Raw genomic sequence first — 17376 nt, 5'->3', positions numbered from 1 at the left:
ATTACTTGGTGGGAAGTGTGTGCATACGATCATTTTCTTCACACTGTTTCGCAAAATTATTGATTTCCGGGCGAGGGGTAAGGAAGGAAGATGAAAGGAATGAGCGACATTGTGGCAGCCATTTGCTTCCACCTTCACCTTAACTTCTTAGGAATTATATTTCAGATAGCCGTTCGAGATTGCTACTGCTCAACAAACCAAACAACCGGAGTTTGAATCCCATTAAGGTAATTTCCTCAGCCAACATCACCACTCATTTCTAGTATTTATTTTCACCTCCCACTAAAAGTCAATTAAATTATTCCTATCTCTACAAACAAAAATGTTCTCAGAAATACAAATGGGCGACATGTGAGCAGACTTGTGAGCACATTTAATTCTGTGAAATTTTCCGAAAAAAACTGTATATCTGTTTTTTTTTGCAAAAAATCTCTATCAATAAACCAACGTAAAATGAAAAGAAAGATTTATTTTTATGTTGAATTTATTTTTCTTATTTATGGTTAAAGTCGTATCAATAAACAAAAAAAATCATAAAAAGGTTTTCTCATAATAAATTATATGATGTTCATACATGGTTTTGTTGAACTCAAATTTTCCGCCAAATTCATCCTTGACACCTCTCCTTGAGCCGATACACAGTTCTTCTCGTTCAAAATAGAGTCCATCATTGTGGGAGCCAACCGATTTCTGAACTTTGTTTTGTAGGAATATTGAAGCGAGAATATTCACTCAACGCACACGTGATGTGGAATTATCGAAAAATGTCCCACAAACGACCATACAGTACCATACAAATCTATCTATATATATAAAAATGGATTTCTGTCTGTCTGTCTGATTCTTATGGACTCGTAAAACTACTGAACCGATAGACATGAAAATCGGTGTAGCGGTTTTTGGGGTTGGGGAAGGTTTTCGTGATAGTTTGAGACCCCTCCCCATCTCTAAGGGGGGCTGCCATACAAATTAAACACAAATTTCTACATTACTCGAGAATTAAGCAAGCAAATGAAACGAAATTCGGCATGTGGAAGTTTTAGGGTGCAACAAATGATTTTATGGTGGTCAGATACTCCACCCCCTCTTTAAGGGGGGGGGGGGTGCTGTCATACAAATGAAACACAAATTTCTGCATTACTCGAGTATTAAACAAACAAATGAAACCAAATTAGGCATGTTGAGGTTTTAGGGTGCAATAAATGTTTTTACGGTGGTTAGATGCTCCTCCCCCCTTACTTAGGGGGGGGGGGGATTTGGGCTGCCATACAGATGAAACACAAATTTATGCATCACTCCAAAATTAATCAAGCAAATGAAACCAAATTAGGCATAATGAGGTTTTAGGGTGCAATAAATATTTCTATGGTAGTTAAACTCTCCACCCCCCTCCCTAAGGGGGAGCTGCCGGACAATGAAAGCCAAATTTCTGCATAATCCTAAAAATGATCAAGCAAATGGAGCCAAATTTGTCATGCAAATGTTTCAAGGGACACGAAACGTTTCCATGGTGAATAAATATTCTTCCCCTCTCTCTGAGAGGGGCGGGGACTGCTATACAAATGAAACATTCATTTCTGAATAATTCAAGAACTAATCAAGCAAACTGAACCAAATTAGCCACCTTTCTGAGGGGGGGAGGGGAATATTTCTATGATGGTATGACACCCCTCCCTCCTCTGGAATGGAGAGGGGGTCCCATAAAAATATTATATATATTTCAACCAAAAATATTCCAAAAAAATTCAGGAAAATTCAAAAAATCGAGAAGGAATTGTCCGATTTAGGGCTGTCTTTATTCTATCATATTTTCTGTTTAAAACATTTATTCCATGTAACGGAGAAACATGTTATTTGCAAGTGGTTGAAAAATCTTGAACGAGAATTGTGTCTGAAAATAATCTGATATTATAATGATGAGTTTTGTTAGAAATTCTAGGAATTTTATAGTAAGAGGTAAATTCAACGAGGTCGATTAGGAGTTCAATCAATGAAAAGTTCTGCGATCGAACCCATGAACTCGCTGAAAGTAAGAAAACGTGAATTTTTGAAGGTATTGATAACAAAAAACAAATGTTGGGCGGGACGAAGTTTGCCGGGTCAGCTAGTGAAGCATAAATTTCTGCATAACTCAAGAACTAATCAAGCAAACAAAACCAATTTCGGTGAAGGTTTTAGGGTGCAATGTTTTTATGCTGGTTAGTCCTCCCCCCCTCTCTAAAGGGAGGCTACCATATAAATTAAACACAAATTTCTGCATAACTCGAAAACTAATCAAGCAAATGGAGCCAAATTTGGCATGTGAAGCTTTTAGGGGGCACGAAACGTTTTTATCGTAAATAGACACTGCTCTCCCCTCTCTAAGGTGGGGAGGAGAGCTGCCATACAAATGAAGCATAAATTTCTGCATAACTCAAGAACTAATCAAGCAAATTGAATCAAACCTGGCATATAGAGGTTTAAGGGATCGATAAACGTTTCTATGGTGGTTCGACACTCCTCCCCCTCTCTTAATGAAGGCTTCCATACAAGTGAAACAGAAACTTCTGCATAACTCGAGAACTAATCAGGCAAATGGAACCAAATTTGGAATGTGGAGGTTTTAGGAAGCAGGAAACGTTTCTAAGGTGGTTTGACACTCCTCCCCCTTTCTACAAGGGGGTAGGAGGGGTGGTAGTGTGGTTTGAATAACTCGAAAGCTAATCAGGCGAATGGAACCAAATTTGGAATATGAGACTTTTTGGATATGAGAAATGTTTCTATGATGGTATGACACCCTTCTCTCCTCTGAAATGGATAGGGGGTCCCCCCATAAAAATAATACACATATTTCCACCAAACATATTCCTATAAGACAATTGAAAAATATCGGAAAAATCTGAAGGAAAATGGGAAAATTCGGAAAATTCAATTCGCCTATGTTTTACAATTACATAGTGACAAGCTTTGTTAGTCCATTTGATGTTTGCGCTAACGAAATTGATCTTTGTTCGAAAGTGGAAATTGGAAATTTTACTATGGTAAAACGCACTGTCATATCTTCTTCTATCTATATAAATATAAATAGATCGCCGAATGTGCTGATAAGAGCGAAACTCGAGAAATGAATTGTACGATTTAGGGCTATCTTTGTTCTATCATATTTTCTGTATCAAACATTTATTCCATGTAACGGGGAAACATGTTATTTGCAAGTGGTTGAAAAATCTTTAACGGGAATTCTGTCTGAAAATATTCTGATATTATAATTAGAGATGTCGGGCAATCCTTCGATTAATTCAAATAATCGAATATCTGAAATTATAACCGATTAATTTTGTATCGAATAATTTGAAATCAAAATATGAATACATCGAATAATTGTCACTGTAATCGCGATTAATAAAAGAAGGAATCTTTCTCAAGGTTAATGCATTTTAGGCTAATAATTAGGCTATATAATTTTTTTTATCCAACATTTTTTTATCCAACCATCTAACATCGACAACCCGATAGACCACGCGACCAGAACGACAACGTGATACGTGATTATTTCAAGAAATAAATATTCGTTCGATTAACCGAATATTAAAAGACAATTATCCAAATGAATCGAATATCGAAATTGCCCCACCGATTAATCGATAATCGAATAAATGAAAAATTTCGACATCACTATAATGACGAGTTTTGGAAGAAGTACTAGGAATTTTATAGTGAAAGGTAATTTTAAAGGGCAGATTATAAGATTAATCAATGAACAGCTCTGCGATTGGACCCATGAACGTGCGCTTAGTAAGAAAACGTGAATGTGATAACGAAAAATAAATTTTGGGCGGGACGAAGTTTGCCGGGTCAGCTAGTGAAATAATAAATACATAATAAACATTGCGCTGCGGTGGCATAAATACGTAAGTACCATTTTTTTTCTTATGAATTCTTTTACATTTGCATGGCATTTGTGCTTTATATTTTTATGTCAAACTAGCTAACCCGGCAAACTTCGTCCCGTTCAAAATTTATTTTTCGTTATCACATCCACGTTTTCTTACTAAGAGCTGTTCATGGGTTCAATCGCAGAATTATTCTATGATTGATCTTCTAATCTACCTTTTAAAATTACCTTTTACTATAAAATTCCTAGTACTTCTATCAAAACTCGACATTATAATATCAGATTATTTTCAGACATAATTCTCGTTCAAGATTTTTCAACCACTTGCAAATAACATGTTTCTCCGTTACGTTACATGCCAGATTTGGTTTTATTTGCTTGATTAATTCTCGAGTAATGCAGAAATTTGTGTTTCATTTGTATGGCAGAACCAGCCCCTCCACCCTTCCCCTTAAGAGAGAGGGGAGGAGTATCTAACCACTATAGATTCATTTATTGCACCCTAAAACCTCCACATACCAAATTTAATTTCATTTCTTCGATTAATTCTTGAGTAATACAGAAATTTGTGTTTCATTGTATGGCAAACCCCTCTTAGAGAGGGGTTCCGTAAAAACATTTATTGCACCCTAAAACCTCCACATGCCAAATTTGGTTTTATTTGCTTGATTATTTCTTGAGTATTAATGGATGTATGGGAAAAATTCCATCGTCGAATTTCAAAAACCGACCATGTACATTTTGTTCATTGGTCCAAAAAATGATCTGTGCAAAGTTTCAGCTCGATCGGACATGATTTAGGGGTGCCTCAAAGCGCTCAAAGTTTTGATTTTTTGATCCTCGAAAATCTTCCAAGGGGGTAGTAAAGGAAATTTGTTTGGAAAATCTAAATTTTTTTCGATGCCAAATAACTTAAAAATGTATGAATCGTCGAGATCTGGTGTCATCTCGATAAAAAAATTTTTGGCCGAAAATCGACCTTCTGGGAGCCTGAGAGGCAATGGGGCAATTTAGGGGTGCCTCAAAGCACTCAAAGTTTTGATTGACTTTTTGGCCACTCAGGCTAAGTCCCAAAAAGTCGATTTTCGGCCGAAAATTTTTTTTTCGTGATAACACCAGATCTCGACGTTTTATTGCATTTTTAAGTCATTTGGCATCGAAAAAAACATTAGATTTTCGAAATTTCCGTTACTCTCTCCTTGGAAGATTTTCGTGGCTGAAAAAATCAAAACTTTGAGTGCTTTGAGGCACCCCTAAATCATGTCCTTAGAGAGGGGAGGGGTCTCAAACAGTCACGGAAACCATCCCCGGCCCCAAAAACCCCTACATACCAATTTTCATGTCGATCGGTTCAGTAGTTTCCGAGTCCATAAGAATCATACAGACAGAAAGACAGACAGACATCACTCCTTTTATATATATATATATATATATATATATAGGGCCTTCCATATATATATATATATATATATATATATATATATATATATATATATACATTTATATATATATATATATACATATATATATATATATATATATATATATATATATATATATATATATATATATATATATATATATATATATGGAAGGCCCTATATATATATATATATATATATATATAAAAGGAGTGATGTCTGTCTGTCTTTCTGTCTGTATGATTCTTATGGACTCGGAAACTACTGAACCGATCGACATGAAAATTGGTATGTAGGGGTTTTTGGGGCCGGGGATGGTTTCCGTGACTGTTTGAGACCCCTCCCCTCTCTAAGGACATGATTTAGGGGTGCCTCAAAGCACTCAAAGTTTTGATTTTTTCAGCCACGAAAATCTTCCAAGGAGAGAGTAACGGAAATTTCGAAAATCTAATGTTTTTTTCGATGCCAAATGACTTAAAAATGCAATAAAACGTCGAGATCTGGTGTTATCACGAAAAAAAAATTTTCGGCCGAAAATCGACTTTTTGGGACTTAGCCTGAGTGGCCAAAAAGTCAATCAAAACTTTGAGTGCTTTGAGGCACCCCTAAATTGCCCCATTGCCTCTCAGGCTCCCAGAAGGTCGATTTTCGGCCAAAAATTTTTTTATCGAGATGACACCAGATCTCGACGATTCATACATTTTTAAGTTATTTGGCATCGAAAAAAATTTAGATTTTCCAAACAAATTTCCTTTACTACCCCCTTGGAAGATTTTCGAGGATCAAAAAATCAAAACTTTGAGCGCTTTGAGGCACCCCTAAATCATGTCCGATCGAGCTGAAACTTTGCACAGATCATTTTTTGGACCAATGAACAAAATGTACATGGTCGGTTTTTGAAATTCGACGATGGAATTTTTCCCATACATCCATTAATACTCAAGAAATAATCAAGCAAATAAAACCAAATTTGGCATGTGGAGGTTTTAGGGTGCAATAAATGTTTTTACGGAACCCCTCTCTAAGAGGGGTTTGCCATACAATGAAACACAAATTTCTGTATTACTCAAGAATTAATCGAAGAAATGAAATTAAATTTGGTATGTGGAGGTTTTAGGGTGCAATAAATGAATCTATAGTGGTTAGATACTCCTCCCCTCTCTCTTAAGGGGAAGGGTGGAGGGGCTGGTTCTGCCATACAAATGAAACACAAATTTCTGCATTACTCGAGAATTAATCAAGCAAATAAAACCAAATCTGGCATGTAACGTAACGGAGAAACATGTTATTTGCAAGTGGTTGAAAAATCTTGAACGAGAATTATGTCTGAAAATAATCTGATATTATAATGTCGAGTTTTGATAGAAGTACTAGGAATTTTATAGTAAAAGGTAATTTTAAAAGGTAGATTAGAAGATCAATCATAGAATAATTCTGCGATTGAACCCATGAACAGCTCTTAGTAAGAAAACGTGGATGTGATAACGAAAAATAAATTTTGAACGGGACGAAGTTTGCCGGGTTAGCTAGTTTGACATAAAAATATAAAGCACAAATGCCATGCAAATGTAAAAGAATTCATAAGAAAAAAAATGGTACTTACGTATTTATGCCACCGCAGCGCAATGTTTATTATGTATTTATTATTTCACTAGCTGACCCGGCAAACTTCGTCCCGCCCAAAATTTATTTTTCGTTATCACATTCACGTTTTCTTACTAAGCGCACGTTCATGGGTCCAATCGCAGAGCTGTTCATTGATTAATCTTATAATCTGCCCTTTAAAATTACCTTTCACTATAAAATTCCTAGTACTTCTTCCAAAACTCGTCATTATAGTGATGTCGAAATTTTTCATTTATTCGATTATCGATTAATCGGTGGGGCAATTTCGATATTCGATTCATTTGGATAATTGTCTTTTAATATTCGGTTAATCGAACGAATATTTATTTCTTGAAATAATCACGTATCACGTTGTCGTTCTGGTCGCGTGGTCTATCGGGTTGTCGATGTTAGATGGTTGGATAAAAAAATGTTGGATAAAAAAAATTATATAGCCTAATTATTAGCCTAAAATGCATTAACCTTGAGAAAGATTCCTTCTTTTATTAATCGCGATTACAGTGACAATTATTCGATGTATTCATATTTTGATTTCAAATTATTCGATACAAAATTAATCGGTTATAATTTCAGATATTCGATTATTTGAATTAATCGAAGGATTGCCCGACATCTCTAATTATAATATCAGAATATTTTCAGACAGAATTCCCGTTAAAGATTTTTCAACCACTTGCAAATAACATGTTTCCCCGTTACATGGAATAAATGTTTGATACAGAAAATATGATAGAACAAAGATAGCCCTAAATCGTACAATTCATTTCTCGAGTTTCGCTCTTATCAGCACATTCGGCGATCTATTTATATTTATATAGATAGAAGAAGATATGACAGTGCGTTTTACCATAGTAAAATTTCCAATTTCCACTTTCGAACAAAGATCAATTTCGTTAGCGCAAACATCAAATGGACTAACAAAGCTTGTCACTATGTAATTGTAAAACATAGGCGAATTGAATTTTCCGAATTTTCCCATTTTCCTTCAGATTTTTCCGATATTTTTCAATTGTCTTATAGGAATATGTTTGGTGGAAATATGTGTATTATTTTTATGGGGGGACCCCCTATCCATTTCAGAGGAGAGAAGGGTGTCATACCATCATAGAAACATTTCTCATATCCAAAAAGTCTCATATTCCAAATTTGGTTCCATTCGCCTGATTAGCTTTCGAGTTATTCAAACCACACTACCACCCCTCCTACCCCCTTGTAGAAAGGGGGAGGAGTGTCAAACCACCTTAGAAACGTTTCCTGCTTCCTAAAACCTCCACATTCCAAATTTGGTTCCATTTGCCTGATTAGTTCTCGAGTTATGCAGAAGTTTCTGTTTCACTTGTATGGAAGCCTTCATTAAGAGAGGGGGAGGAGTGTCGAACCACCATAGAAACGTTTATCGATCCCTTAAACCTCTATATGCCAGGTTTGATTCAATTTGCTTGATTAGTTCTTGAGTTATGCAGAAATTTATGCTTCATTTGTATGGCAGCTCTCCTCCCCACCTTAGAGAGGGGAGAGCAGTGTCTATTTACGATAAAAACGTTTCGTGCCCCCTAAAAGCTTCACATGCCAAATTTGGCTCCATTTGCTTGATTAGTTTTCGAGTTATGCAGAAATTTGTGTTTAATTTATATGGTAGCCTCCCTTTAGAGAGGGGGGGAGGACTAACCAGCATAAAAACATTGCACCCTAAAACCTTCACCGAAATTGGTTTTGTTTGCTTGATTAGTTCTTGAGTTATGCAGAAATTTATGCTTCACTAGCTGACCCGGCAAACTTCGTCCCGCCCAACATTTGTTTTTTGTTATCAATACCTTCAAAAATTCACGTTTTCTTACTTTCAGCGAGTTCATGGGTTCGATCGCAGAACTTTTCATTGATTGAACTCCTAATCGACCTCGTTGAATTTACCTCTTACTATAAAATTCCTAGAATTTCTAACAAAACTCATCATTATAATATCAGATTATTTTCAGACACAATTCTCGTTCAAGATTTTTCAACCACTTGCAAATAACATGTTTCTCCGTTACATGGAATAAATGTTTTAAACAGAAAATATGATAGAATAAAGACAGCCCTAAATCGGACAATTCCTTCTCGATTTTTTGAATTTTCCTGAATTTTTTTGGAATATTTTTGGTTGAAATATATATAATATTTTTATGGGACCCCCTCTCCATTCCAGAGGAGGGAGGGGTGTCATACCATCATAGAAATATTCCCCTCCCCCCCTCAGAAAGGTGGCTAATTTGGTTCAGTTTGCTTGATTAGTTCTTGAATTATTCAGAAATGAATGTTTCATTTGTATAGCAGTCCCCGCCCCTCTCAGAGAGAGGGGAAGAATATTTATTCACCATGGAAACGTTTCGTGTCCCTTGAAACATTTGCATGACAAATTTGGCTCCATTTGCTTGATCATTTTTAGGATTATGCAGAAATTTGGCTTTCATTGTCCGGCAGCTCCCCCTTAGGGAGGGGGGTGGAGAGTTTAACTACCATAGAAATATTTATTGCACCCTAAAACCTCATTATGCCTAATTTGGTTTCATTTGCTTGATTAATTTTGGAGTGATGCATAAATTTGTGTTTCATCTGTATGGCAGCCCAAATCCCCCCCCCCCCTAAGTAAGGGGGGAGGAGCATCTAACCACCGTAAAAACATTTATTGCACCCTAAAACCTCAACATGCCTAATTTGGTTTCATTTGTTTGTTTAATACTCGAGTAATGCAGAAATTTGTGTTTCATTTGTATGACAGCACCCCCCCCCCCCTTAAAGAGGGGGTGGAGTATCTGACCACCATAAAATCATTTGTTGCACCCTAAAACTTCCACATGCCGAATTTCGTTTCATTTGCTTGCTTAATTCTCGAGTAATGTAGAAATTTGTGTTTAATTTGTATGGCAGCCCCCCTTAGAGATGGGGAGGGGTCTCAAACTATCACGAAAACCTTCCCCAACCCCAAAAACCGCTACACCGATTTTCATGTCTATCGGTTCAGTAGTTTACGAGTCCATAAGAATCAGACAGACAGACAGAAATCCATTTTTATATATATAGATAGATTTGTATGGTACTGTATGGTCGTTTGTGGGACATTTTTCGATAATTCCACATCACGTGTGCGTTGAGTGAATATTCTCGCTTCAATATTCCTACAAAACAAAGTTCAGAAATCGGTTGGCTCCCACAATGATGGACTCTATTTTGAACGAGAAGAACTGTGTATCGGCTCAAGGAGAGGTGTCAAGGATGAATTTGGCGGAAAATTTGAGTTCAACAAAACCATGTATGAACATCATATAATTTATTATGAGAAAACCTTTTTATGATTTTTTTTGTTGTATTGATACGACTTTAACCATAAATAAGAAAAATAAATTCAACATAAAAATAAATCTTTCTTTTCATTTTACGTTGGTTTATTGATAGAGATTTTTTGCAAAAAAAAACAGATATACAGTTTTTTTCGGAAAATTTCACAGAATTAAATGTGCTCACAAGTCTGCTCACATGTCGCCCATTTGTATTTCTGAGAACATTTTTGTTTGTAGAGATAGGAATAATTTAATTGACTTTTAGTGGGAGGTGAAAATAAATACTAGAAATGAGTGGTGATGTTGGCTGAGGAAATTACCTTAATGGGATTCAAACTCCGGTTGTTTGGTTTGTTGAGCAGTAGCAATCTCGAACGGCTATCTGAAATATAATTCCTAAGAAGTTAAGGTGAAGGTGGAAGCAAATGGCTGCCACAATGTCGCTCATTCCTTTCATCTTCCTTCCTTACCCCTCGCCCGGAAATCAATAATTTTGCGAAACAGTGTGAAGAAAATGATCGTATGCACACACTTCCCACCAAGTAATATTAACCAAAATCTAATCGATTACTCACCAAACATTAAATTTTCATCTGCCTTCACAAAACTTCGTAAAACTCGAGCTAGTTCTCTGAAAGTTAACTTTTTATTTTTCAATTTTCCGCAATGGTTTTGTTTGTACTGGTGAAAACATCGTTACTTTTTCGACAATGATGTCAGACAACATCATCAAAACAGCTATAAAAACCATCCAATAAAATGTTATTCCTGAATCATAGCGTTGTCATGAAAATTAATAAAATAAAATTGTGTTGATATCAATACAATTATTATTTTTACGTTTAATGGGTCTATAATGTAAGTTTCAGCGACTTTGACTTTGGTTAAGAAAATTGTATTGCAAAGCTCGGAACACTGCCACGGCTGCCTATGCTTTAAAAAATAGTAAACGGAAAAGTATTACATTTAATCAAAATGACTCGGCCAACGAAGAGAAGGGCTAAGGCTCCGCAACGTGAATATGTGAAAACAATACGATCAACGAAGGAAAATATTAAGGAATTATCAACATCGAGTTACTATGTGGAAGAACTTGTTAATACCAAAAGAGCTCCAATTCGCATGTGTTATAAACTTGCTCATGTTACGCTCGCGTATAGTCAGAATTTTACTTCATATGCAAATGCCCTTTCTATGTATATATATTTATATTTGCAATTGTTCATCGGAACATATCCTTCATACATTTTACTTCAGTATTGAATTGTTATTTTGTTCAAATGTATTCTGAGACTCGTGTCAGTGAAGCACCACACAGTCTGATAAGTGAATTGATCTATTCACATTCAAAGATCAAAATAAACGAAACAAATTGCTCTTCTCTCACAAATACTATTACCCAATTTTTACACGTGGTTTTACCTATATTACTACAAAGGCTTGCTTCCACCTTCACCATCGGGCCTGTTGCCATCTACCAGATGGTAGAGATTAATTTGCTTCCCTAAATAGAAATCACTACCAGACATCGACACTCTACATACGCCATTACGGATTTTTATGTGTCAAATTTACAGTATGATGTAACATGTCCTTATTTGGAATTTGATATGATTTACTGTTGAACGATTTTTTACAGCGTATAATACGATTTTTCGGAGCAATACATTGATTGGAATAATAAGTTTATGCGACTCATGTACTGCATCTGCTTGATATGCACATGTCGTTTTGATCAATTTTTCGATTGTGTATATCACAAAACCGATTCTTGTTCTATCGAATTACGATTTGATCTGTGGTGATAAATGAAATCGGGTTTTTTACATTTTATACGTTTTAAATATTTTATATACGACTTAGAATATGCAAGTTATACGATTTAATGTTTGCTGGGTAGTTCTTATACTGAATATATCTTTTTTCGAGCTTGAATTTCTACTATCGGCGGTGACACTACCATTCTATTTCGCGGAAAAATGGAGCCTTTTTCTCTAGTCTGATGCTATTAGTTTTCTAAATACAGTTCGACCATCGACCGTTACAAGTTACTGAAAATTTGAAACAGCGTTTTATCATAAATTACTTTCAATTACAGGAAACTACGGAAGAGCCCGTAACAGTAGCAGACACAGAGCCAGAACCACTTCAACAACAGCCGCATCAGCAACAGCAACACCAACATCAACATCAACAGTCCCAACCCACAGAACCCAGCAGCAGCAGTAGTGATAGCAATGTGAATAAATAAATTTTCCATCGAGAGTCCCATCGGCATGAAAAAACACCATCTGAAGAAATAATTTGTACAAATGGTTTAGCTCTCGCTCTATCGGTAAAGTATAGATTAGTGTTGACTACGTCACATTCGCCTTTCCAGACGCGTGAGATCGTTCGATCACCCTAGTGATCACGATGGTGGTGGTGGTTGGTCGGTACCCGAGCTCGCCTACACTCCTGGCACTCTTGTCGTCGGGAACTATCGGAAGGCCTTAAACTAACAACAGCAATGTGCAACAACGTGTATTTGGAGGTGTTTTTTTGTATACTAGAGAATATTTGTCGGGTAAGCAACAAAGTGAACCAACAGTGTGAACAACAATGGTGGGGAGGATAACAATTTGAAGCATCATTTTTGTGTTATATATAGAGTAGTAGTAGAAGTAGCAGCAGCAGCAATGAAATGGATAATCAAAAGATCACAAGCAATTTCTTACTAGGAAGGAGGTGTGTGGAGGAAGATACCGACGAGCAGCATCAGTGCTGGAGAGTTGGAAGACGTGGGAAACACGCTCCGCACGCGACAAAAATGTTGAGTTAATTTATTCTATGTCCTTTTTGTATAAATGTTGTTTTTGTTTTATTTAGCATTCTAACTTTCAGAAGCTTGTTCTAGCGTTTTCCTTCCTGAAAAAAAAACAAGAGATAAAAGTTCAAACGGTAATGAATAAAAGAATGAAAGTTAATGGTCGACACACGATGTTGATTTTATTCACGCTAGTTTTATGTACGAATGTGCAAGCGAAGCAACAGATCAATTTTCCGAGGTTCTTCGTCTTCTAATCTACCAGAGTATGGGACGGGGAGGACGTTTCGAAAAGCAGCTTTTCCGAACGCGTAAAAAATGCATAGCAAAGAGTGAAACACAACAAATTTAACCGTTTATATGTTATTTAAGTTATGATTTTTTTATATATAGTGAGCGATTTGGAGGGAGACAAAAAGAGATATAGAAATTATCATTATTGAAAAACAACTTTAAGTTAAGATGCTTTTGTTTATTATTTTTACCACGACTCTAGCAAGCGTTTCGGCTTGTCGCATAGAAGGATTATTATTTATTGTATAATTTTCTTTAGCTTAGGATTGTAATCTATATGGTAATATATCTATCTGATAGACAACGTAAGCAAATGAATGGAACTCACTTAACTAAGCGAAGATCAAATAGGATGAAGAACATAAATAGAATCGGATCATATAGAAAGATAGTAGGTTGTAAATAAACCACAGCAAATTTATGAAACGCTATAACAAATACGGCATAGCTATCCACATACGCACGATGCAACATCAATGTTCAAAAGCATCACGGAAACTATTAGAAAGGCTTCTAGGCAATTGAATAAAAAAAAGGCAGAATACAGTGGCAGTGAAAACGAAAACTGCGCTACAAAAAGCAGAGAGCTAAACAGAAGTAGATAACACAGTTTTGTGATACTCGAAACAAACAATTGGCAATGAGAGATAAGTGACAGGAGAACCACGTGTTGAATCGGTATTCTGGGTCGTCCCCACTTTCCCGGGCTGCTAATCTAGCAGAGCAATCCGTCGATGTTGTACTTACACGATGAAAATCAATCCCTTCCACACTCCGTGAATGTCCCATTTTTCAGGATTGTACTTAGCACTGAAAACAAACTTTTCGTATTACAAAACAAAATGTGTGTCTTCTCAAATCTATAACGACGACCCAGTTGTTGCTGCGAGTCCTGTCTAACAACAACACCGAGGCGTCAGCAACAAAAAAAACTGTATTACTTTCACGTAAAAAGTGTCTTATAGAAATGTTCATAGGTTACATATTTGAATAACCCCTTCATTAGTGGTAATTTTATACACTCCTTGAAGGAGGCTCGCACCCGCAAGTGCGTGAGAAGTGCATTTTTAAATATACACCTGTGTAATGATTTTGATATACTTGAATCCACTGTTGTGATATAACGGAATTGGCAGAGGGTGGGGCTTGTCCGTTTTTATTTCAATATTAATTTTGTTGTCGATTTGAAACAGATCGAGTTACAATTTTTTTTTCATATAACTTCCTTGAACTTCAATCCAGACCTTAGGGTTTAAATTGATGACTAGCTGACTTGGCGAACTCCGTCCCGTCCAAAATTTTTTTTTTATATGAATACTTTTAAACATTTACGTTTTTTATTATAGGATCGTTCGTGGGTTCAATCGCATAATTCTTCATTGACTGATTATCCTTTAACCATTTACGATTTCCTTTTGGTATGAATTTCCTAGTACTTCTACCAAAACTCGCCATTATAATATAATTATTTTCAGACACAATTATCGTTGAAGATTCTTTAACCACCGATCGAGATCGAATTTGTCATTCCCTAATTCGACCATTCTGCTCGTATGATATTCGAACGAAAGATATACGATTTTTGAAACAACTCGAATAACGGGGAATAGGATTTACCAAGTAGATCGAAATATTTCTATTCGACCGAAATACAGAATTGGTGCACCCGTGGCCGAGTGGTTAGCGTCTCACATTATCATGCCGGGTGTTCGAGTTCGATTCCCGTTCTGGCCGGGGGGATTTTTCGTCAAAGAAATTTCCTTCGACTTGCGGTCACGCGTATTCTAGAGCTTACCCCTCGGATTACATTCGAGGCGTGTTATTTGGCTTAAGAAATTTCAACTAAGTATTAATGAATGACGCTAGTTAATGCATACGTTGAGACGGCAAAAGTTCCACAGGGTTAACGTTCCCATTCAAGAAGAAGACAGAATCAAGATGAATATTTCAAGAACATTATTTCAATTATTTAAAATTGATTATATCTCGAGAACGGATAAAATGTCATATATAGTTCTTCATATAGAATCGCATGTGAATTCCATTTTTCATGTTACTTTCTATAAATGGTTACAAATTCAAAAAAAATTGAAATTCATAAATTAAAAAAAAAAACATATTTCCGATAGTTTTGGTGAGTTTATCACGGCACCACTGTACACCAAACTTTGTTAAATTGGAAGGGGTTTCCAAAAAATCCTTTTGAGATACAAAAGTTTTTTAATTTCGTTAAACCCCATATTTTCATCAGACATCTACATTTCGAGTTACGATTTTGAATACTCCCTTTAAAAAAAACACTCGTAATTCAAATTGGTAATATTATAATGAAAATTGTGATTTTAGGTAGTTTCCATCATAAGTACCAAGTTTAAAAAAAACTTAGAGACTCGAGTCAGCGGCCGGCTGGCTGATTTGGCATGGAATTGTTCTAAACGACGAAACCAAATAAGTTTAGTGTTGCTTCTCGAACCACTAAACTTATTTTAAATTTAAATATGTGCATTTAGTTATGGTTATCATTTTAAAGTCTCAACTTTTACTTCATGTTTTCTCGATACGCTGGTTATCGAAAATTCCAGGAAAGATTTACTAACAAGAAAAGTTCTGCTTTCGATTCTCGAACACATCTAAAGTGAACTTTCGAAGTTTCGTTCGACGCAAATGAATACTATACAAGCCCCCCTCATCTGAGATAACTTTTAATGTAATGTCCATTTTTGTGCTGATCAACCGATCGACCAATTTTTGTCACCAAAATGAATTTAATATTTAGCTGCGAAACATAGAACAAACTTTTACGGCCCTTTTGTTGTTGTGTGTGTGCGCATGGGAGTTTCAAGTTGAACGTCGCCTACTCATCTCAACTTGTATATCGATTTTGACGCAATAAAAACATCATTTTTTGGAGATGGCACAATTTGTATCTAAAACCGTCGTGGAAAAGCACTTTGTCACTGAACTGAATAATACACTTATAGCGCGCACCCTTTCAGAACTAGAAGCTATGTACAAATTAAGCCAACAATTTTTATTGGGAAATAGTAAACACCCAAAACAAAACAATGCTGTTACAACTTTTACAACAAACTATTCTATATAGCATCTGTATGAAATTAAAAGAAACAAACACCCACATATACCGAATACACACAGAAACAAAGTGAATAACATGAACATTTATCAAAGCAAGCAAAAAAAAAGGAGGAAGTGAAATAGTAGGTAAACGAGAGAAGGAGGAAGCGAGCGTATTAAAAGTATTAAAAGAAGCATGTCAATTTCCTGCTCCGTAGTGGAATATAACCCCTCTTTAAAGAGTTTCGGTTCGTCTCTAAGTTTCAATGTACGCTCTAACGCCAAGCTGTTAACTGTAAGAGGAGATTGTTAGTTGCAGGACGACAACAAATGGTTTCAATTCTCCTGAAATATATTGTTTATTTTTTCCTTCTTATGTAGATAAGTTGATAACACACGCGCAATGATCGTTCCACAAGGGGCGAAATAATTTGAGCTTGATTTACTCTTTGTAACCTTCGCTTCACACGGGGAGTCAATGTTCCTTATTGTAGCATGGAAGTTGGTGTTTCACAAATAAGTTGTTGTATAAAGAAAATACTATTTAAAAAAAACAGAATGGAAGTAGAACTAAAATTACACATAAAATAGTAAAAAATACTATATTACGAATGGTTTTCGCCTGATTGGATGACATTCCCAACACCCTTGATCACTTTGTTCGCTGCAGAAAGGCAGTTTGCCTAAAGGGAGTACCCCTGCCTGGAAGGTCGAAAAATAAGGAATTTTCGTGATTTTTTTTTAAATTATTGTTTAAGGTATATTTGAAGATGTATAATGAGGGGATATAAAAAAAATATTACACTGTTCACTAAATTTTTTATTACAATGTATTGCCGACGTCGTGCTAGCTCGAGAATAAAATTTAGATCAACTCATTCCTATTGTTCCTACTACCTAGCTGGCTAGCAGGGCACATCCTTCCAATTGCTGCGTCAGGGATTCCGTCCGTCGCCGTTG

The 17376-nt window shown here is 35.9% G+C and overlaps 1 protein-coding gene across 9 annotated transcripts in view; it reads left to right on the top strand.

Moving 5' to 3' along the window:
• Positions 1–17024, top strand: part of LOC129767952 (rho guanine nucleotide exchange factor 11) — a 286719-nt gene extending 269695 nt beyond the window's left edge. For 8 of the 9 annotated variants that reach the window (XM_055769267.1, XM_055769265.1, XM_055769264.1 and 5 more), the window contains one exon: positions 12340–17024. In XM_055769267.1, the coding sequence (XP_055625242.1) occupies positions 12340–12492 (153 nt within the window). In that variant the 3' untranslated portion in view covers positions 12493–17024. The remainder of the gene's footprint in view (positions 1–12339) is intronic. The other variant, XR_008741601.1, reaches the window with a different exon arrangement.
• The last annotated feature ends 352 nt before the right edge of the window (positions 17025–17376 follow it).

Source organism: Toxorhynchites rutilus, chromosome 2 (genome assembly GCF_029784135.1).
Source record: "Toxorhynchites rutilus septentrionalis strain SRP chromosome 2, ASM2978413v1, whole genome shotgun sequence".
Classification (NCBI taxonomy): Eukaryota; Metazoa; Arthropoda; class Insecta; order Diptera; family Culicidae; genus Toxorhynchites; species Toxorhynchites rutilus.
The sequence above is the reverse complement of the archived record's forward strand: the minus strand, read 5'-3'. Positions and strand labels throughout refer to the sequence as shown.